At 40.3% G+C, this 23,766-nt stretch overlaps 2 protein-coding genes across 15 annotated transcripts in view; one reads left to right on the forward strand and one right to left on the reverse strand.

Moving 5' to 3' along the window:
* clmna (calmin a) overlaps positions 1-23,766 on the forward strand; it is a 60,910-nt gene that overhangs the window by 17,152 nt on the left and 19,992 nt on the right. For 8 of the 14 annotated variants that reach the window (XR_015513212.1, XR_015513213.1, XR_015513214.1 and 5 more), the window contains exons 2-6: positions 15,283-15,344; positions 21,395-21,490; positions 21,575-21,658; positions 21,740-21,832; positions 22,424-22,617. Coding sequence is in view for 2 of the 14 variants with exons in the window: in XM_087290245.1 (XP_087146371.1) it covers positions 15,283-15,344; positions 21,395-21,490; positions 21,575-21,658; positions 21,740-21,832; positions 22,424-22,617 (529 nt within the window). In the remaining 12 variants the exon portion in view is untranslated. Of the gene's footprint in view, positions 1-9,209; positions 9,362-15,282; positions 15,345-21,394; positions 21,491-21,574; positions 21,659-21,739; positions 21,833-22,423; positions 22,693-23,766 lie in introns of those variants that run through there. The other 6 variants (XR_015513219.1, XR_015513220.1, XR_015513221.1 and 3 more) reach the window with 2 other exon arrangements.
* LOC147833044 (uncharacterized) lies at positions 5,119-9,188 on the reverse strand. The gene is made up of 2 exons (XM_087290248.1): positions 9,043-9,188; positions 5,119-8,526 (listed from the first exon to the last, which is right to left on the reverse strand). The coding sequence occupies exon 2, from the start codon at positions 8,509-8,511 to the stop codon at positions 6,007-6,009; it is 2,505 nt and encodes an 834-aa protein (XP_087146374.1). The 5' UTR covers positions 8,512-8,526; positions 9,043-9,188; the 3' UTR covers positions 5,119-6,006.

Raw genomic sequence — 23,766 nt, forward strand, 5'->3', positions numbered from 1 at the left:
ACCAACAAAATTGATTTAAAATGAAATGAACAAGATGTGCTTTAGCTGCAGACTATCAGCTTTAATTTAAGGGTATTTAAATCCAAATCAGGTGAATGGTGTTGGATTTACAACTGTTTGCAAATTTTCCTCCCACTTGTTAAGGGTCCAAAAGTTGTTGGACAATTGGCTTCTAAGCTGTTCCATGGCCAGGTGTGTGTTATTCCCTTATTATCCCTATTACAATGAGCAGATAAAAGGTCCAGAGTTCGTTTCAAGCTGCGGTCACACTGCACTTTTCTCCCCCTAGACTTCTATTAATACGCACGCCAATGCATCAGACAGGAAACGCAAGCTTATGCCAAGTTTTGCTGTTCACTTGGTGTTCAAGCTTGGTGAACTTTGACCTGCGAAATCGCATCACTTGACTGAGACCAATCGCAGATTAAAACATGACCTCTCTGGTCAGAAATATAAAATATGGACAAATCGCTCGCTTTTTTAAACGTCTAATCTTGTTTAATCCTGCCTCTTTTTTGCAGTGCCGCACAACAGACTTTTACATGCTTAAACTCTAGTGTGACAGCAGCTGTAAGTGTGCTATTTGCACATCTTGTTTGTTTCATTTTAAACCGATTGTGTTGTTGTATAGAGCCAAAATTGTTAGAATTGTGTTGATGTCCAAATATTTGTAGACCTAACTGTATTTGTATTTTTAAGATTTTTTTGCGTTTAGTTTTGTTGTTTCTTTATTGATTTAATGAGAACTTTTTGGGGGGATTTGTTCACTGCCAACTTAAAATAGAGTTTGTTTGCACAAATCAGCTAATGCTTATGAAAAAAAATCCTCAAACTATAAATCTGTCCTATTATAAATCTGTTCACTTGGCACATTACAATAACATTAATTAGGTCTGCATAAACTAAATGATTAAAAATTTTCACAAAGTACATTAATGAAAATGACTGGTTCATGTAGGTGATATCTATTTTCATGTAGGTGATATCTGAACAGAAAGCCAAACATAGCTGCTGACCACAGCAAAACGAACTAAAGGCCCAAACATAGACGTTCTGATGAAAGCTTGCAGCTCTGCTCATGCTGGAGCAATTCAGTCCCGTCGGTCACACTTGAGATCTCAAAGCTGTCCCGCACGGCCAGCCACTGGCCTTTGTGTTTATGAGCACTGGCTCTTTGGATCTGGAAAACGGCCCCCTCATTAAACAGACGTGGCCTGTGCAGAAAGATGCAGGACTGTGTTCTTGGCTCGGGCCCCTGGACTCAAATGCTTTATAGCTGTTTTGGCAGGAAGAAAGAAATGAAGACTGGCGTGTTAATGGCCTTTATGATTTCTACAAAGGTAGTGCTTTTGTAGTGCTGTGAAATTGATATTTATTCTCTAAAGATCAAACTTATTATCTTCATATGTTTTTTTTTTTTTTTTTACAGAGTACATGAATGTGTTTTGTCTTCTAATATTGTTTTAATTGTTCACACAGGAAAGTAGGTGATGAAACTGAGATATGTGAATGTTATAAATCGTTTTTGTTTTTTAAACTGTCACATTTGGCGGATTTATTTGTGTATTCGGATTAACTTAACTTCCATCAAATGCTCATTTAAAGTTAGTCTTTAGAAAAATTCATCATTTATTATCTGATTATTGTAAATATTTGTAAATAAATTTTAAAAATGCATATCTGTTTTCAACACATACAGTACATGTTTGTTACTACATATTAATACTTTAAAGGTACATTTGAGTACCTAAACTGTAGAAGAGTATAGCTTTTGAAATTTCTGTGTACTAACAATGTTGACAGTTTAACCAATATTAACCGGGTAAGCTTGTGTACCTTTTTTTGTGGGGGTTTATGCGTGATGCGTATGGATCAACCTTGAACTGCTACCATTTACCACTTAGGCAACAGTACATGAGGTGGCACTTCTCATAGTTTTGGACTGAACGCATATCAATGTTGCAATTCTATTTAAAAAAAAAAAGTGCTGTTAATGAAATGCATTTTATACATTTGTTATGCATTTTTTCCCTTCATTTATAAATATCATGATATATTGTGGATGCTTTTCTTGTGATATATTGCTGATATTGTAATCTATCATAATCAGGGGCAAAATATAATGATAATATAATATCGCATCGTATTGCTCTAACTGAATATCTAACAACTTATTTCATTTTTAATTTTGCTCTTATTTCTTATTTATTTACTTATTTACTTATTTATTTACACTTGCAATTTCTTTGATTCACTTCTCTACAATATTACTCCAATCAAAGTTAATGATTTCATTACAAATAGAGCTACCCAAGTCATCTGCCAAAATTGTATTCATATCGCAATATACACTACCTGACAAAAGCCTTGTCGTCGATCCCTCTTGTAAGAGCAACAAATAATAGCTTGACTTCTAGTTGATAAAGTGGCAGAAAGTGGATTTTTCAGAGGAATTATTTGTTTAACTGCATCCCAATCATCACAAATACTGCAGAAGACCTATTGGGACCCACATGGACCCAAGATTCTCATAGAAATCAGTCAAGTTTGGTGAAGGAAAAATCATGGTTTGGGGTTACATTCACTATGGGGGGCATGTGAGAGATCTGCAGAGTGGATGGCAACATTGACAGCCTGAGGTATCAAGACACTGCCCATACATTAAAAACCACAGGAGGGGGCTAATTCTTCAGCAGGATAGCGCTTCTTCTTATACTTTAGCCTCTACTTCAAAGCTCCTGAGAGCAAAGAAGGTCAAGATGCTCCAGGACTGGCCAGCCCAGTCACCAGATGAACATTATTGTGGATGTCTTGGTTAAGATTAAGGAGGAGGCATTGAAGATGAATCCAAAGAATCTCGATGAACTCTGGGAGTCCTGCATGAACACTTTCTTTGTCATTCCAGATGACTTTATTAATAAGTGATTTGGGTCATTGCAGGGATGTATGGATGCAGTCCTCCAAGCTTATGGGAGTCATACACAATATCCTTTCCACTGTGCCATGACTTTATTTTCTGTACTGTACATTATTTCTGTTTAGCGACAAGACTTTTGTTTAATCAAAGTCAAACCATACTGCTTACCTAATTAAATTTTTTTAAATCAAGGCATGATCATTATATTTTGTTAAAATAAGCATAATCTAGAGGCCTTTGCCTTTCATATAAGCCACTTCTGATACATAAAATAGAAGTCAAGTTATTATTCGTTGTTCCTAAAACTCGGATAGGCGACAATAGTTTTGTCAGGTTGTGTATATCGCAGAAAAAAATAACATGGCACTGTCAGATTTTTCTAGCATTGTACACCCCTAATGTGATCTGAACTGTGAGATTTGTGATCCATTGCAGCATCATTTTTGTGTACCTATCTTGAATCTTTAATTAAACCGTGAATTGAAAGATGTTTGCATGATGCATATGTACATAGACCAGCAATTAAAAGATTGCTTATTTTAGTATGAACAGACCACATTTGTCTTTAGGCTTGACAGAATGGCCAAAGCCCTGTATGAGATCAAATTTAACCAGCTGTCAGTATGTCATACTAGGGCTGGTAATGCAAGGGCAGCCATCAGTAACCAGAATCATTTGCAAGGAATATCTGTTTATTAGGGAAAGAGCCATTTCTTGAAAGGCAGGAAATGACAAAACACCATTTCATAAAACATTGCATTGCATATTTGAATCTGGAAGGACTCCTATTTTTAGATAATGCGTATTTGTAGCAGGTAAATGAGCTAACATGGAAAACACGGATAAACTAAGTGTTTTAGTTGACGTGATTTAGCACTAGATGGATTTGAGGAGACATTTAACAGCCGTCACATTTCTCCAAACATTGGCCTCGTGTTATCCGAATAATGAAATGTCTGGCAGAATGATTTTTATTAAGAAAGTGCTTCACTGTGAAGCATTTATGGCCTTATTAAAAGTGTTGTCACAATAATGGCTTCGACTGGACGACGCTCTGAATGCACACTATTGAGTTGTGTGTATGTGGCCACTTGCCTAGACTTCCTGTTGGACTGTTCGGTCATTATTCCATCATGGCATTTGGGCCGCGGTTATTGATTTCAGCAAATGGAGCCTCTTTATGTTTTGGCACTGAATAATGAATGAGGAAAGCCATGCCTTCAGTGATATCCCCATCAGGATCTTCCCATTCCTTGTGTGTGTGCGTGTGTGTGTGTGTGTGTGTGGGTGGGTTTGTGTATATGTGTATGTGTATATTTATATGTATTTGTGAGCATGGGTGTGTGTTTGTGTATGTGCGCATGTGTGTATATGTATTTGTGTGAATGTGTGTGTGCGTTTGTGTATTTGAAAATGTAAATGTTTGTGTGTGCTTGTGTATATGTGCACATGTGTGAGTTTGTGTATGTGTATATGTTTGTGTGTGTATGTGATTGTTTGTGTGGGCTTTTGTCTAAGTGTATGCATATGTTTGGGTGTGTGTGTGTGTAATGTGCATGTGAGTGAGTTTGTGTGTGTATGTATTTGTGCGTACCTGTGTGTTTGTGGAAATGTAAATGTTTCTGTGCGCGCTTATGTATGTGCGCATGTGTGTATATGTATTTGTGTGAATGTGTGTGTGCGTTTGTGTATTTGAAAATGTAAATGTTTGTGTGTGCTTGTGTATATGTGCACATGTGTAAGTTTGTGTATGTGTATATGTTTGTGTGTGTATGTGATTGTTTGTGTGGGCTTTTGTCTAAGTGTATGCATATGTTTGGGTGTGTGTGTATGTGTAATGTGCATGTGAGTGAGTTTGTGTGTGTATGTATTTGTGCGTACCTGTGTGTTTGTGGAAATGTATATGTTTCTGTGCGCGCTTATGTATGTGCGCATGTGTGTATATGTATTTGTGTGAATGTGTGTGTGCGTTTGTGTATTTGAAAATGTAAATGTTTGTGTGTGCTTGTGTATATGTGCACATGTGTGAGTTTGTGTATGTGTATATGTTTGTGTGTGTATGTGATTGTTTGTGTGGGCTTTTGTCTAAGTGTATGCATATGTTTGGGTGTGTGTGTATGTGTAATGTGCATGTAAGTGAGTTTGTGTGTGTATGTATTTGTCAGGGTTTGGGGGTGATGAAGAGGAGGCGAGGACCCAAATGCGGGGAATGAAGAATTTATTGAAAAATAAAACAAAAACAAAACTCAAATCTCCCCATGTGGGGAAAAACACGACATTATATTATACACGTAACTAGACAAGATCTGGAACTTGGCAGACACAACTTTAAACCACTGTTATAGAGCAGAATTAGCAAACCTCGTACAACAGGGAAGAAAACAATCAACAACGGACCAGCACGGAACAGAGCACACTAGGAGAATAAATAGGAAAGACAAACCAATAAACAGACAGGCGGACAGGTGAAAATAATAATTACAAACAAGGTAACAAGGTGGGTGGGACAAGACAATAGACGGGAGAGCGCATGACACAGAGACAATACAAGCCATGCGCTCACACAACACAACACTGAAGCACACGACAAAAGCACGTGACCACAATGTAAACACCGAGCCACGTGCTTTGACAAAAGACGCAAGACACGAGCACACGATGAATGAAAACTCACCGTGCGCGCACACACACGCAGCGTGCATGCTTCATCCCAGCGCCGACCAAAACCGAAACCAACAAGACTGAGACGCTGGGAATGAAACACCACGCTGCTGACAAACGAAAACACAAACACGAGTACAAGAGCGCACGCGTCTGAGTGACGCAGAGCGCGCGCGCGGCCGCGTCAAGCAGGAGCGCGCACACTCTACGTACACCCACGACGGCGCGCGCTCACACAGAGACAGAAACAGGACCCGACATGAGAAGTGTCAGAGCTCTGCCACCAAAACAAGAATTTACAAGACCAAAGTGGCAGAACCCTGACACTAGCCCCCCCCAAAAGGGACGCCACCTGGCGTCCCTAAAGGGAACATCCAACAAGGTACAAGACAGACAAGAAACACTAGAAGACAACAAAACAGGCAACATCAACAGACACAAGACAGGGGGGTGAACAGGCAAGACAACATGAAGGGAGGGAGGGAGGGAAGCCAAGCCAGACCCAACAAGACAAACAAGGGAGGGATGGGAGGGCAAGACCAGGGAGGATCAGGAGGGACAGTCCAGGGTGGATTCAGTGGGTCGGGGGCCCCGGCAGGGAGCCAGGGTGGAGCCGGAGGGTCCGTCCAGGGTGCAGAGAGGGAACACCAGGGAGGAGCAGGAGGGACAACCCAGGGAGAGTCTATCAGGGGAGACAAGGCAGGAGGTCGGTGGGGAGCCGGCTGGGCTGGAGGCCTGTGGGGAGCCGGCTGGGCTGGAGACCAGAGGGGAGCCGGCAGGGCAGGAGACCAGAGGGGAGCCGGCAGGGCAGGAGACCAGAGGGGAGCCGGCAGGGCAGGAGACCAGAGGGGAGCCGGCAGGGCAGGAGACCAGAGGGGAGCCGGCAGGGCAGGAGACCAGAGGGGAGCCGGCAGGGCAGGAGACCAGAGGGGAGCCGGCAGGGCAGGAGACCAGAGGGGAGCCGGCAGGGCAGGAGACCAGAGGGGAGCCGGCAGGGCAGGAGACCAGAGGGGAGCCGGCAGGGCAGGAGACCAGAGGGGAGCCGGCAGGGCGAGACGTCTGGGTGGGGCCGGCTGGGCGAGACGTCTGGGTGGCGCCGGCAGGGCGAGACGTCTGGGTGGCGCCGGCAGGGCGAGACGTCTGGGTGGCGCCGGCAGGGCGAGACGTCTGGGTGGCGCCGGCAGGGCGAGACGTCTGGGTGGCGCCGGCAGGGCGAGACGTCTGGGTGGCGCCGGCAGGGCGAGACGTCTGGGTGGCGCCGGCAGGGCGAGACGTCTGGGTGGCGCCGGCAGGGCGAGACGTCTGGGTGGCGCCGGCAGGGCGAGACGTCTGGGTGGCGCCGGCAGGGCGAGACGTCTGGGTGGCGCCGGCAGGGCGAGACGTCTGGGTGGCGCCGGCAGGGCGAGACGTCTGGGTGGCGCCGGCAGGGCGAGGAGCCGGGCTGGGGCCAGCTGGGCAAGACGTCTGGGTGGCGCCGGCAGGGCAAGACGTCTGGGTGGCGCCGGCAGGGCAAGGCGTCTGGAAGGCGCCGGCTGGGCAAGGCGTCTGGAAGGCGCCGGCTGGGCAAGGCGTCTGGGTGGTGCCGGCAGGGCAAGGAGCCGGGCTGGTGCCGGCAGGGCTAGACGTCTGGTTGATGCCGGCAGGGCAAAGAGCCGGGGTGGCGCCGGCAGGGCAAGGAGCCGGGCTGATGCCGGCAGGGCTAGACGTCTGGTTGGCGCCGGCAGGGAAAAGAGCCGGGCTGGGGCCGGCAGGGCTAGACGTCTGGTAGGTGCCGGCAGGGCAAGGGGCCGGGCTGGGGCCGGCAGGGCTAGACGTCTGGGTGGTGCCGGCAGGGCAAGGGGCCGGGCTGGGGCCGGCAGGGCAAGACGTCTGGTTGGGGCCGGCAGGGCAAGACGTCTGGTTGGGGCCGGCAGGGTAAGGGACCGGGTTGGGGCCGGCACTGAGCGGCGCTCAGGGGCTGGAGCCGACACTGGAGGGCGCTCTGGGGCTGGAGCCGACACTGGAGGGCGCTCTGGGGCTGGAGCCGACACTGGAGGGCGCTCTGGGGCTGGAGCCGACACTGGAGGGCGCTCTGGGGCTGGAGCCGACACTGGAGGGCGCTCTGGGGCTGGAGCCGACACTGGAGGGCGCTCTGGGGCTGGAGCCGACACTGGAGGGCGCTCTGGGGCTGGAGCCGACACTGGAGGGCGCTCTGGGGCTGGAGCCGACACTGGAGGGCGCTCTGGGGCTGGAGCCGACACTGGAGGGCGCTCTGGGGCTGGAGCCGACACTGGAGGGCGCTCTGGGGCTGGAGCCGACACTGGAGGGCGCTCTGGGGCTGGAGCCGACACTGGAGGGCGCTCTGGGGCTGGAGCCGACACTGGAGGGCGCTCTGGGGCTGGAGCCGACACTGGAGGGCGCTCTGGGGCTGGAGCCGACACTGGAGGGCGCTCTGGGGCTGGAGCCGACACTGGAGGGCGCTCTGGGGCTGGAGCCGACACTGGAGGGCGCTCTGGGGCTGGAGCCGACACTGGAGGGCGCTCTGGGGCTGGAGCCGACACTGCAGCAGAGGTCTTCCTCTTTAACCTCCGCTTCTGAGTGCGGGTCAGCCCTTGAGGGCTGGACATGGGCTGGGAGGCGGCGCTGGTGGTGGTGCGAGGGATCCTCTCCTCCTGAAGGATCCCTTTCTCCTGCTGCTGAACCATGTAATCAATAAACTGCTTGTATGACCAGCTCACCATTCTCTGGATCTGCAGAGGAAGAAGGGGCTTGTCCAGAGCAAAATTAAGGTGGGTCATAAGCAGCCAATCGTTCAAATTTAGACCCTCAGCTGCCTTGCGGAATTTCTCCGCAAACTCCTCCAAGTTCGAGCCACGTTGCTGCAGTGACTGCAAATGCAGCCACTTGGAAACGCGGCTAGCGAAGGAGCCATCTTCACTCCGCTGGGTCCTCATTGTGGCTGGTCCGTTCTGTCAGGGTTTGGGGGTGATGAAGAGGAGGCGAGGACCCAAATGCGGGAAATGAAGAATTTATTGAAAAATAAAACAAAAACAAAACTCAAATCTCCCCATGTGGGGAAAAACACGACATTATATTATACACGTAACTAGACAAGATCTGGAACTTGGCAGACACAACTTTAAACCACTGTTATAGAGCAGAATTAGCAAACCTCGTACAACAGGGAAGAAAACAATCAACAACGGACCAGCACGGAACAGAGCACACTAGGAGAATAAATAGGAAAGACAAACCAATAAACAGACAGGCGGACAGGTGAAAATAATAATTACAAACAAGGTAACAAGGTGGGTGGGACAAGACAATAGACGGGAGAGCGCATGACACAGAGACAATACAAGCCATGCGCTCACACAACACAACACTGAAGCACACGACAAAAGCACGTGACCACAATGTAAACACCGAGCCACGTGCTTTGACAAAAGACGCAAGACACGAGCACACGATGAATGAAAACTCACCGTGCGCGCACACACACGCAGCGTGCATGCTTCATCCCAGCGCCGACCAAAACCGAAACCAACAAGACTGAGACGCTGGGAATGAAACACCACGCTGCTGACAAACGAAAACACAAACACGAGTACAAGAGCGCACGCGTCTGAGTGACGCAGAGCGCGCGCGCGGCCGCGTCAAGCAGGAGCGCGCACACTCTACGTACACCCACGACGGCGCGCGCTCACACAGAGACAGAAACAGGACCCGACATGAGAAGTGTCAGAGCTCTGCCACCAAAACAAGAATTTACAAGACCAAAGTGGCAGAACCCTGACAGTATTGGTGCGTACCTGTGTGTTTGTGGAAATGTTTATGTTTCTGTGCGCGCTTATGTATGTGCGCATGTGTGTATGTATATGTTTGTGTGTGTGTAATGTACGTGAGTTTGTGTATGTGCATGTGTGGGTATATGTTTTTGTGCGCACGTGTGTGTGTGATTATGTGGGAAATGTATGTTTGTGTGCGCACTTGTGTATGTGTATATGTATTTGTGTGCATGTGTGGTGCGTTTATGTATGTAGAAATGTATGTTTGTGTACGCGCTTATGTATGTGTATGTGTAAGTATGTGTATATGTGTGTGTGTATATGTGTGTGAATGTGTATTTGTGTGTGTGTATGTGTACATTTGTGTATTTGAAAATTTAAATGTTTGTGCACTTGTGTATGTGTGAGTTTTTGTGTATATGTATGTATATGTTTGTGTGTGTGTGTAACGTGCGTGAGTTTGTGTATTTGCATGTGTGTGCACGTGTGTGTGTGATTATGTGGAAATGTATACGTTTGTGTTCGCGCACTTGTGTATATGTGTGAATTTGTGTATATGTATGTGTATGTTTGTGCGTGTGCATTTGTGTATGTGAAAATTAAAACGTTTGTGCGCTTGTGTATGTGTATATTCATATGTATTTGTGCGCACGTGTGTCTGTGTGTGTGTTTGCGTTTATGTATGTGGAAATGCAAATGCTTGTGTGTGCGCTTGTGTATGTGCATTTGTGTGTGTATATGTTTGCGCGTGTGTGTGTATATGTGTGTAAGTCTGTGCATGTGTATGTTTGTGCGCATGTGTGTGCGCGATCGTATGTGTGTAAATGAATATGTTTGTGGGCGACGCAGTGGCGCGGTAGGTAGTGCTGTCGCCTAATAGCAAAAAGGTCACTGGTTCGAGCCTCAACTCGGTCAGTTAGCGTTTCTGTGTGGAGTTTGCATGTTCTCCCTGCGTTGTTTGCGTGGGTTTTCTCCGGGTGCTCCAGTTTCCCCCACAGTCCAAAGACATGCGGTACAGGTGAATTGGGTTGGCTAAATTGTCCGTAGTGTATGTGAATGAGTGTGTATGTGTCTCCCCGTGATGGGTTGCAGCTGGAAGGGCATCCGCTGCGTAAAACATATGCTGCGTAAAACATAGGCGGTTCATTCCGCCGTGGTGAACGTAGATTAATAGAGGGACTAAGTCGAAAAGAAAATGAATAAATGAATGAATGAATGAATGTATATGTTTGTGTGTGAGTGTGTATGTAAGTTTGTGTATGTGTGTGTATGTGCATACATTTGTCTGTGTGTGTATATGTATATGTGTGTGAGTGTGTGTGTGTGTGTTCACCTAGAGAATCATAATGAGCTGCAGGCAGAGAAAGAGAGAAGTTGAGAAGAAAGCATTCATCATGAGGTAGACATTGTAGACGCTCAGCCTGACGGATCATATAATCAGGCACCATCTCATGGGAGTCTCCGCAACCACCAGCACCGTCTCTCTGGGCCAGATGTCTTGTATTTTCGAAGCGTGTACACAAGATTCCCAGAAACATCTGACCTTTGTTTCCAAACACAAAGTAACTGAATCACCAGCTTTTAGTGACATCATATAAACTTTTCTTTTTTCTTTACAGTAAGATGTGAGATGTGGGGGAGACACAGAGGCACAGTGGGTAACACTGTCACCTCACAGCAAGAAGGTCGCTGGTTTGAGTCCCGACTGTACCAGTTGGTGTTTCTGTGTGGAGTTTGCATGTTCTACTTGTGTTGGCGTCGGTTTTCTCTGAGTGCTCTGGTTTCCCCTACAGTCCAAAGACATGCACTATAGATGAATTTGATTAACTAAATTAGCCGTAGTCTGTGTGTGTGTGAATGTGAGAGTGTATGGCTGTTTCTTAGTGCTTGGTTGCTGCTAGGAGGGCATCGCTTGTTTAAAACATATGTCGGACTCAGAATAGTTGACGGTTCATTCGGCTGTGGTGACCCTTGCTAAATAAGGTACTAAGCTGAAGGAAAATGAATAAATGAATGATGTGATTGATTAAATGTAATCTCACAGTAATTCACAACCTTTTGATTTAGTAGCTAATTTGTATTCATTTGTAAGATCTCATTCATACATTTTAGTATGATTTGCTGATCCCCCAATGAGGGGTAGGGTTAGGGGTGGGGTTTGGGGTTGATGGAAAATGCTACTTGTGTATGCAGTTTCTGCCTGGTGTTAACATACTTTTTCAATGAAATGATGCATTATTCAATTCAATTCATCTTTATTTCTATAGTGCTTTTACAGTGTTTTCACCGGGTATGAAGATGCGTTGGGCCAACATGGTGGCTCAGTGGTTATCATTTAGTGCTTAATCATTTTGGTGAACTTTCACAGCATGTCCCTTAACTCTTTTGTGTGGTTTTGGCACTGTATTTTTTCATTTTTTCAATCAAATCAAATCTTTAAACACTGAAAGTAGGGCTGGGCCAATAACCGATATTAGATTGAATCGTGATAACATTTATGTCAATAACATTGATAAGCTCTGAACTTTTTTTTTTTACTCCTAATTGATTCAAGAGCCAGTCACACAGCAGAAATGTGCAACAATGGTAATCACTGGTGGGAGGCGTGCGTTGGCACGAGGCCGCAGGGAGTGCCTTAGTGCCCCCACCAGTGCCGATATACAGCCATATCGCACTGCTACGAGTGTGATATTGCGTTTATACAACAGTTTGACGGCATAATTGTGTATATAAAAACAAAATCAAACATAAAGAGTCTCAAAACCCCTTTTGTATGAGGAACTACTTTCTTCCGCGTTGGATCCAAATCATAAGCTGACAGTTAAACAGCTGAGCAAGCATCTTTTAAAATTTAGATCTATAGTGTCCGCTTTTTGCTGGCTGTATGTGGGCGGAGTACAGAAAGGGTAAAGAGGCTGTACGGGTGCAGATATTACTTAAATATATCATGGCTATCAGCCAATCAGATTCGAGAACCAGACAGAACTGTTGTATATAATATAATATAATATAATATAATATAATATAATATAATATAATTTATTCCCAGTGATTGCTGCTGGAAGGGCATCCGCTGCGTAAAACATATGCTGGATAAGTTGGCGGTTCATTCTGCTGTGGCAACCCCAGATTAATAAAGGGACTACGCTGAAAAGAAAATGAATGAATGAATAATATAATAGAATATATTGAAACATTATTAATATATGATATTAGTATATATTTTTTTATTAATATTAATTTATTAATACTAATATTAATTTTATTTACCAAGCATTGGTGATATGCATGCAAACCTTGTTTATTCAAATTTACCAATCAGATGGAGCCTTACTATCTATAGTCAGTGCTATTTTGCTATTGGCTGGACTGGGCCTAAAGGTGAACCTATAGTGCATGTGTCTGAGGAGAGAGTTTCAAATAAATACTGAAAGCAAGAGTAGAGATGAATGAGGAAAAGAATATAGTCAAACATAGTGTTTTAAAGTCTTAATGTTTTCACTTTTACATTGTTTTTTTTTATTATTATTAAATTAGATTTAATTAGATCAGAAAAAAATATAAATTACCTGTTTATTTTACTGTCTATTAGATTTTTACTGTCAGCCCAAGTTTAGCCTTGTATAATAGTGTATATATAGCATTACACAAGTGTACAGTAAGCATAAATTAAGATATGCTGTATGTATGTGCAGTGCTCTGCATATACGAGTACACCCCGTTTTGAAAATGAATATTTTTATCAATTTCTCACAGAATTTGGTAATATATATTGTATCATTTGAACAAAACAGATTTATTAAACTGTTATATTTATTAAAATATTATTTTAGTCACAGAACATCTTTAGAAATGGAAAGATAAGACATTTAAATTTATGCAAAATATTGCAAAAAGAAACCACAAACTACAACATTTCAGCAAAGTTGTGCATATTTTTTGTTTCTCCTGATTTTCTCCTTGAAAATATTATTTATAATTTTTCCTTAACATATAAATTTAGGCTACTAAATTTTGAATCATTATCGTGGGTTATTTTGTTAGATTAGCTCCAGATTTGGCTTCAGTGCTGACTAATCTAAAGTACATGCACAAATATAACATTGTAAAGCATTCTATAGAAAATATTAATTTAAATGAGAGATTTGTGGGAGTTGTACTCATATATGCTGAGGACTGTATGTAAAAAAATCTGTTATTTTCATTGGTAAAAAAGATTTTCTTTTGAACAACAAAGTTATTGAGATGTACTGTATTGCATATCACTACATATCAGGAATAGTTCACCCAAAAATGAAGATTTACTCATTATTTACTCTCCCTTTAGTGGTTCCAAACCTTTGTGAGGTTCTTTTTTCTTGTAAAACACAAAGGAAGATAATTTGAAGAAAGCCAAAAACCAGTAACCATTGACTTCCATAGTAGGAAAAACAAATACTACAGGAGTCAATGGTTACAGGCTTACAGGTTTCTTGAGGATATTTTTTTTGTGTTTGTGAAGAAATTCCTAAAGGTTTAACACCAGTAAAGGTAAATGTACTTTATTATCAGTGATGTAAAGTAACAAATTACAAATACTCATATTACTATAATTTTTCCCAGGAAAAGTAAGTAGTTTTATATTGTGTACTTTTACTTTCCTTTGAGCACATTTTTAGTTCAGTATTGGTACTTTTACTCCACTATTTACCTTCAACCTGCAGTCACTACTTTATTTTATTCTTGTCTATGGGGATTGGAAGTAAAAAAAGTCATTTGTGTGATTCCAGTCCTATCAAATCACACGTAAAAAAAGTAACAACCTCAAGGCTTTTTATAAATAGCAAAGCATTAAAAGGGTCTAAGAAAATGCCTAAAATCTTTGCACCCATTGACCGAGAGACTGTTTAGACACCAATGAGAAAATGAAGGATGTCTACTGTATGATGACTAAAATTGCCAAATGGCCCTAAACAAAATGCACTACACAATATTATGTTTATACTGTACATCCCTGCACAAATTGCACGTTAGCTCATAAGCTTTTTACAGTGTAATACTCACTACTCCCTACTCTTGAGTACTTTTAAAAGAGCTATTTTTTACTCATACCTTGAGTGATACAGATACTTTTACTTTACTTGCACTACATTTTTGGGCAAATAATGGTACTTTTAATTAAGTATGATTTTTTTGTACTCTTTCCACCACTGTTTATTATTAATAAAAATCCAAATATAGGTTCTGATGACTTGTGTAGTGTTTCTTGGACAATATTTGGGAAATCAGTGTGAATGTAGCTATGCATTTAAATTCCATTATAGTGCTCATATCTACATTTTTTTAATATATTGATTATATAAAAGTGAGTACATATCACAGATGTGTTTCATAACTAAGCAGATATTAAAGAAATGAAGCAGTTTACATTCAAAACATGTGAGATGAAAGGCAAAACTTTAGGTGTGTCGATTTAAGTTTTGCATGAACCGTTTATAATCCTCAAAAAAAAAAGAAGAAAACATTGGTGAGGTAATTTCGTAATGATTTGAACATTAAATACACTCAATGATTTGCAAAGCAAAGCCCGGGCTTGAAAGAATAGCAATTTATCTTTGCACGCTGACATTTGATGTTCGTCTCATCAGTGTATTTACAGTAAAGTATAAAACAGGTTTTCAATATGTGTCAGTGCACTGAGAGCATAATAATAATGCAGAGATGAGCATGGTGGCCGTTGACTGTTCATTAAACTGAAAGTGCTCAGCAGAGGCTTGTGTTTATGAGTTCTGGTCATTCACATTGACTGTAATGATGCTCGGCTGCTTCATGGCCTTTGTTCCCATGAGCAGCAGCTTCAGGCTACGTGTGATTAATGACACAGAGCTGCTGTTTCAGATGAAGAAACGCTGTGCATCATTTACTGATGTCACGCTGTTGTTTTTGCTCTTCTTTCAGTGGAGCGAGAGGTGGTGCAGAAGAGGACGTTTACCAGATGGATGAATCTACATCTAGAGAAGGTGAGTAGATGGAGTTTATGGACCTCATATGTTCAGATTACAAACATGTTTGTTACAAACAGGAAATGCACACCTCCTGCTCTGCTGAATCGTTAATGAAGGAAATTGAAATTGTAATTTCTTAGCATTAATTATGCATGAGGGAGAAACATTAACCTAATTTGTAGGAAGAACTTCAAGGCTGAGGAAAGTCTTTTTTTTTCCAAGGGATCTAGTGGTTTAAATGTATCATGTGTTAATTTTAGATATATTCTGCATATATATTCTAAAAAAAAAAACTATATATATATATATATATATATATATATATATATATATATATATATATATATATATATATATATGTATGTATATATATATATAAATATATATATATATATATATATATATATATATATATATATATATATATATATATATATATGTGTGTGTGTGTGTATAGATCTGAACGTAGCATGGTTGTTGGTGCCAGACGGGCTGGTCTGAGTATTTCAGAAATGCTGATCTACTGGGATTTTCATGCACAACCATCTCCAGGGTTTACAAAGGATGGTCAGGAAAAGAGAAAACATCCAGTGTGCAGCATTTCTTTGGGAGCAAATATCTTGTTGAGGTCAGAGGAGAATGGCCAGACAGGTTTGAGCTGACAACAGTAACTCAAATAACCATTCGTTACAACATGTAGAAGAACATCTCTAAACGCACAACACATCGAACCTTGAGGTTGATAAACTACACCAGCAGAAGACCACACCGGGTGCCACTCCTGTCAGCTAAGAACAGCACAGGCTCACCAAAATTGGACAATAGAAGATTGGATAAATATTGCCGAGTCTGATGAGTCTCTATTTCTGCTGTTACATTCGGATGGTAGGGTCAGAATTTGAAAGCAAGAAAGCATAAATCCATTCTGCCTTGTATCAACTGTTCAGGCTGGTGGTGGTGGTGTAATGGTGTGGGGATATTTTCTTGGCACACTTTGGGCCAATTAGTACCAATTGAGCATCTTGTCAACGCCACAGCCACATTGTTTCTGACCATGTCTATACCTTTATGACCACAGTGTACCCACCTTCTGATGGCTGCTTCCAGCAAGATAACGCGCCATGTTATAAAGTGTGAATCTTCTCAGACTGGCTTCTTGAACATAACAATGAGTTTACTGTACTAAAATGGCCTCCACAGTCACCAGATCTCAATCCAATAGAGCAACTTTGGGATGTGGTTGAACAGGAGATTGGCATTATGGATGTGCGGCCGACAAATCTTCAACTGTGTGATGGTATCATGTCAATGTGGACCAAAATCTCTGAGGAATATTTCCAGTGCCTTGTTGAATCTATGCCATGAAGGATTAAGGCAGTTCTGAAGGCAAAAGTGTTTTTAACCCGGTACTAGTAAGGTGTACCTAATAAAGTGGCCAGTGATTGTGTGCAAAGTATTTACACTGTAATACTGTATATGTACATAGATAGTAACTGCAATGTTTTAAACATTATTATTACACATTTTTTTTCAATAAATAACAACTACATTTAACTTAAAGTACGATAAAATAACTTTAAAATAACCATAAATTAATGACTTGGTGAAACTTGGTAAATACTTGGTGTGTGCACTATGCACATAATATAGAAGTACTAAATCCATATAGGAAAATAATAAAATAAATAAAGAAAATATTGCTTCTGTTTATTAAAAAGTAATTGAAGGTTAAAGATGTGACTGAAAGTTCAAATGTAGAGGCATTTATATAAAACTAAACATTTATATAAGAAACTCTACAAATCTTTTAGAATATAATGAGTTACAATGTACATACATTACATATGAATGAAATGACGCATTACACATCTAAATGTAAATTATATACAGTTGAAGTTAGATATATTAGCCCCCTGTTTATTTTTTATAAACCAATTAACACATGTTTTTTAATAACTAATTTCTAATAACTGATTTATTTTATTTTTGCCATGATGACAGTAAATAACATTTGACTGGACATTTTTCAAGACACTTCTATACGGCTTAAAATGACATTTAAAGACTTAACTAGGTTAATTAGGTGAACTAGGCAGGTTAGGGTAATTAGGCAAGTTATTGTATGATGATAGTTTGTTCTGTAGACTATCGAGAAAAAAATATAGCTTAAAGGGGCTAATAATTTTGACCTTGAAATGTTTTTTAAAATGTAAAAACTGCTCTTATTCTTGCCGAAATAAAACAAATAAGACTTCTTTAGAAGAAAAAATATTATCAGATATACTGTGAAAATTTCCCTCCTCTGTTATGCATAATTTGGGAAATATTTAAAAAAAGAGAAAAATGTCAAAGGAGGCTAATAATTCTGACTTTAACTCTATATAACAATGTGAAAACTATCAAGAAAATATTTAAAAATTGTATTAAACAGTCTTTTATCATGGCAAAATAATTATTTTTGTATAATTATTACATATCCTGAGTTTTTACTCCTTCTTTCACTTTCAGATTCTCCCTCCTCCTTTCATTAGTTACCAGAAATGGCGAGACGTACACAAAACACACACAAGCACAGTGAGATTTGCATGAGCATTAGTCATTGAGCACAGCAGCAGGGCGACTCGTTTAAGCGTCTCTTTTGTTTTCTCTGGCAGTCGAATGCTGCTCTTCTGCTGTTGTAGAAAGCTTATAGATGGAAGCGCTACTTTTCTTCAGAGCCTCATAATACTGACTGAAAACACTCCACGATCAATCCTTTGTTTTCATACACAATGTCGCTCTATTCTCTGACCCCCGAGTTTGGCTTCTTCTCAAAACTTCGACCCACTATCAGACAATTACACTCAGTGTGTCGTGTTTTAGTGGAAAATTTCACCCTTAACCCTCCAGTTTCCACTGTTGTCTCATCACAGCCTTTTATCCTTTTTATTCCTCTGAGAAATGTTATTGTTGAAGAAGAGTGGGCTTTTTCCTCCTCAAATCACTCACAAACATCTCTTGGCTTTTTTATTTGATTTAACATTCTGTATATGAAATTAGCTGATTTAATTAGCGATTTTTGTCTTAGAGCTTAATTTTTTCTTAAAATTAAATCAAACAAGGGGATTTTTCGCCTGACATGAAAATATAGAACAAAAATAGTGTAGTATTTAGAAATTGTAATTATTTTAAGAGTTTTTGTTTTAATATTTTGTTTCCATTTAGGCTGAGAAACTTTTTTTTTTGGTTGTATTATTTGAGTTTTGTTTTGATATTTAAAATTTGTATATCATGATATATATATATATATATATATATATATATATATATATATATATATATATATATATATATATATATATATATACATATATATAGACATCAAAAATGTCAGTATCTCTGGATGTACTGGATTTTTTAATGCATGTTGGAGTAAAATGTTAATATGTATTTTATTCTATAAGGTCTAATAGCATTTCCCCCTGATTCCAAGTAAAAAAAATAGTCATTTAGAGCTTATTGTCTTTTCAGAAAGTGACAGATTTTTGAATAATAAATGTTCGTTTTCTCATTCGTTTTCTTTTCGGCTTAGTCCCTTCATTCATCTGGGGTTGGGGTTGGAGTGAACCGCCAACTTATCCAGCTTATGTTTTACGCAGTGGATGCCCTTCCACCTGCAACCCATCTCTGGGACACATGCACACATACTCATTCACACACATACACTACCGACAATTTAGCTAACCAATTCCCCTATAGAGCATTTCTTTGGACTGTTGGGGAAACTGGAGCTCCCGAAGGAAACCCAAGTAAACACGAGGAGAACATGCAAACTCCACACTGAAATGCCAATTGACCCAGCCGAGGCTCGAACCAGCGACCTACTTGCTGTGTATGCAATCGTTTATTAACCAATTATTAGTTAAAGTGAAATCATATTGTCATCTAAATATAATCATCTTTTTGTTGTTTTGACCTATTAACAATTGTATTTTTATTTTTGAAGAAATTTTATTAGTAGTTTTACAAAATTAAACAATAATTATGTTTTACTTTATAGGGCTGGGCGATATGTTAAATATACCATATCCTAATAAAAGTCATCGGTCCCACTTTATATTAAGTGTCCTTAACTACTATGTACTTGCATCAAAAAATAAATATAATGTACTTACTGTGTTTATAATGTATTTGAGAACACTTGTGGTGCTTTTGAGTTGGGATCGAGGTTGGTTTATGGACAGGTTTGGTGGCATGGGTAGGTTTAAGGGTGGGTTAAGGTGTGGGGATGGTCAACAGTGTATTTACAAATGTAATTACAAAAGTTAATTACAGATGTAATTACATACATGTATTTAATCAGGCATAAGTACACAATAAATACATGTATTTGCACAATAAGTACATTGTAACAAACTATTAGTTCCTGTGTAAGTACATATTAGTTAAGGCCACTTAATATAAAGTGGGACCAAGTCATCTCATATGTTGAAAATGGTATATATGTGCGTGCGTGCGTACGTGTGTATATACCGTGCATCTGCTAAGTATTCATAGCGCTTCACTTTTTCCACATATTTTTGTTACAGCCTTATTCCAAAATTGATTAAATTCATTTATTTCCTCACAATTCTACAAACAATACTCCATATTGAGAATGTGAAAAATGATTTTTTGAAATTGTTGTAAATTTATTAAAAATAAAAAACCTGAAAAATCAGATGTCCATAATTATTCACAGCCTTTGCTGTAAAGCTCCAACTTTTTCCACATTGTTGAGATATTTCAGCAGCTTCATTGGAGTTCACCTGTGGTAAATTCAGTTGGTTGGACATGATTTGAAAAGGCATACACCTGTCTATAAAGGGTTCCAGGGTTGACAGTGCATGTCAAAGCACAAACCAAGCATAAGGACAAAAGAATTCTCTCTAGACCTCCGAGACTTTCAAGATTGCAGCTTTCTCACGGTGCTGTTATTAATGTTTCTGTCTGCATTACCATAAACCATGTATTTTGCGACACCATGACATAAACAACAGAGCAAAAAATAAACCGAAATATGGGATCTTTTAAATATAAAATAGTGGATTTTTTTTTGCTCTTACAATAGACTATATTCGTCACATTGCACAGCCCTAATATATTAAAAATCCTAATAACAGGCTTTATTAATACACTTATAACTCATCCCAATAAATGATAAATTCATATATACAGTAAAACCTGAAATTCTTCATACCCCTGGCAAATTTTGAAAGTATTTTTTATTTAGCCAGCACGTTTTTTTTTTTTTTTTTTTTTTTGATGGCATATGACACAGGCTTTTACAGAGACCCGGAAGGGATGTGATGGTGGGGGAAAAAATGGGTGGAAGAAAAAAAACTGGGTGAGAGAAAAAATACTTAATGATAGTGGGATAGAATAGTACAATTTGTGAGAATCCTGGCGAGGGTTGTCATGTATGAAGTGAACAGGAAGTGTTTGTCAAACAACAGTTTTTTGCAAAACATCTTTGCGAGGGAATGCACAAAAAAAAAAAGCCTCTTATTGCTAATTTTTTTTCTCCCACCCACTTTTTTTCCCACCATCAAATCCTATCCGGGTCTCCGTAGGCTTCTCCCAAAAGATAATAAGGCGGTGTACAAGAAGCATCATTGTGCAAAAAAGATTTGTTTAAACTATATTTGTTTATTATATATTTGTATAAATTGTATATAAATTGTCATTTTGTTGTTTTGTAAGAATTTAAATAATGCAACATAAGCACATTATTGTTCATTTTACTGTTTATTTTATTTATTTATTAACTTCGTTTCATTACTATTTTTTCATTTATGTATGTTTGTTCACTGATTCATCTGTTATATGTTTTGCAAGAAGACTTGCTATGTGTGGAGGTGAGGGGGGGTTAAATGTTAATTTATGTTCATAAAAGTGTTGAAAAAAAGAAAATGAAAAGCAGAAATTGCATATTTGTATACAACAAATGTTATTCACTTTTGTTCCCTAAATAGAGTTTATTAAAAACAGAGTTTAAATAATGAACGGTATTATTTAATGATATTTATTGATTGACTGTTGTGCAGTGCAATCCTCGTATGGAAGTGCGGGACCTGTTCCGTGATATCCAGGATGGGAAGATGCTGATGGCTCTTCTTGACGAACTCTCAGGAAGCAAACTAGTGAGAATCACTTCAGTAGATTTTCAAATGTCTTCATCTGTTTTCTTGAACCACTAAGAAAACCCTGACCTTTCATCCTTTCAGCTGCATGGGTTTAAGCCGTCCTCGCATCGCATTTTTAGGCTCAATAACATCGCCAAGGTATTGGCCTTTCTGGAAGAAAGAAACGTGAGTATTGATTGTGGAAACCAAATAAAACACTCTGAGTGCTTTTTCTTGAAAATGTGATGAGTCCGTCTTTGGTTTTAGGTGAAATTAGTCAGCATCGATGCAACGGATATCGCAGATGGCAATCCATCCATAGTGCTCGGGCTTATCTGGAATATCATACTGTTTTTCCAGGTAATTTAATCTTGTTTTCTTCCTCAGAGTTGATTTATTTAAATGTCTTGATGCTTTTAGATTTGGATTAGGCCTCATATGATTGGATTTAGTTGGATAAGGGTATTGTTTTGACACTGTTGAGGAATCATGGTTTGAATACAAATGTTAGCAAATACTATTAGACACAATCTAATGATCTGACTCAGGACAAATATAAACATATAGAAAATAAATTGTTGATAAAAAAAAACATACATACACAATATAAACGGTATAACAGAACATTTTGGCGGTAGTAAAACCTTGACATTTCCAAACCGCAGTAAACCTTGAAACCGGTGATCGTCCCATGCCTAGAAACAAGGTCTGATTGCACTACAGATCGTATGTGCTTCACCTTCTGAATGTCTTGGCAGGCACATTATGTTGGATTAGGCTCCAATTGTGCACTAATCTTATCTGTGAGACCGGGCAGTTCCCTTATCGCTGATGTCTAGTCGGTGTTTAGATATGACTGAAGAGTTTACTTAGTAGGATGATAGGAAATGCCACCGTGCTGAGCAAACGCTGCTCGTCTGCATACTCAGTAATGACCTGTTTGTGTTGCAGATCAAGGAGCTCACGGGGAACATTAAGAGCCAGTTTCCATCGTCCTCCAGCTTGTCGTCAATCCCGACCAGCTCCGATTCAGACACGTCCCACTCCAGCACACCCACAGATGAGAGAAAGCCCACTGTCGCTCCACGGGGTCATGGGAAGGTCATCAAAACCCTCCTGCAGTGGGTCCAGAGACGGACTAGAAAGTAGGCTTCTGGGAATTAGGGTTGGGTATCGATTCAGATGTCCTGATTCAATTTTGCTTCAATGACAATCTTTCAGTTTGATTCCTGATTACAATCAATCATTATAAATAGGCATGCATCGATATTGGATTCCTTTAAAGCTATCACAATAATATGAAAAAGGCAGATAGCGATGTTTTATTATTTTACAAGGAGGAAATAAGTAAGCATGTCTTTTGATTAATAAATTTTTTATTTATAATATGTACAAAATATCACATATAAATATGTATTAAATGTCTGACATGCTTTGGGAAAGGAATCTCTGTGCACCATGTTCAAGGGCTGGCACAAAACTATCGGTTAGTTTGGGCTAAAATGTACTGCACAAGTAAAGAAACTTACTGCACTTTAGTTGGTCAATGTTTTCTGGAGCAGCAAAATTTATAACTAAACTATTCACCTTATTCTCCGCTGACGAGCGGGCGCTGCCATTTGAATCTTTTTGGCTTGAGACTTCCGGTCTCATTCACTTCCATTCATTTTTTGATGTTTAAAACTGCTCGTTACTCTGCTTGATGTGGCAATTTGATAGTTTTTGATTATATTATTCTACTTGGTCTGTGTAGTCATGCAAACATTTGTTTGTAGAGCAAGTAGTTTGACCATTTTCTGCCGTTTATTATTCCTAGTCATTTCTCCCATAGGCGACTGAATCAGAAGTTCTAAGAGAATCGCGAAAACAGGCGCACTTCTGCATTTTAGAATAAGGTCAATAGCAACAGCACTGGCTTCGTTTGTTTGGCTTACATTTGTTAAATAAATCTATATTTAGTTAGGGGGGGTCGATAGTCAATACCATCGTCCATCCCCGATGGCCGATAGACATCACGATGCTGAGCTGGCATCACAGTCCTCTGCCCCTCCCCCTTTGCAGCAACAACCCGCTCGTGAAAAACACACTCTCATGCCCTGTTTACACTAATACATCTTAAGGCTTGTACGCACCGTTCATCGTCTGTGTTTTTTGAGACGTTTTTCCGGATTCAAACCTAAGCGATTTTCACGGGCAAAAAAAGTATGCAAAATTACTCCTTGACGTTAGATGGCGCTACACAACTTTAAGCTTCTGACACCCGCTTGTAATACAGTAAAAGAAGAGAGAAAGTT

Source organism: Danio rerio, chromosome 17, assembly GCF_052040795.2.
Source record: "Danio rerio strain M-AB ecotype USA chromosome 17, GRCz13ab, whole genome shotgun sequence".
Lineage (NCBI taxonomy): Eukaryota > Metazoa > Chordata > Actinopteri > Cypriniformes > Danionidae > Danio > Danio rerio.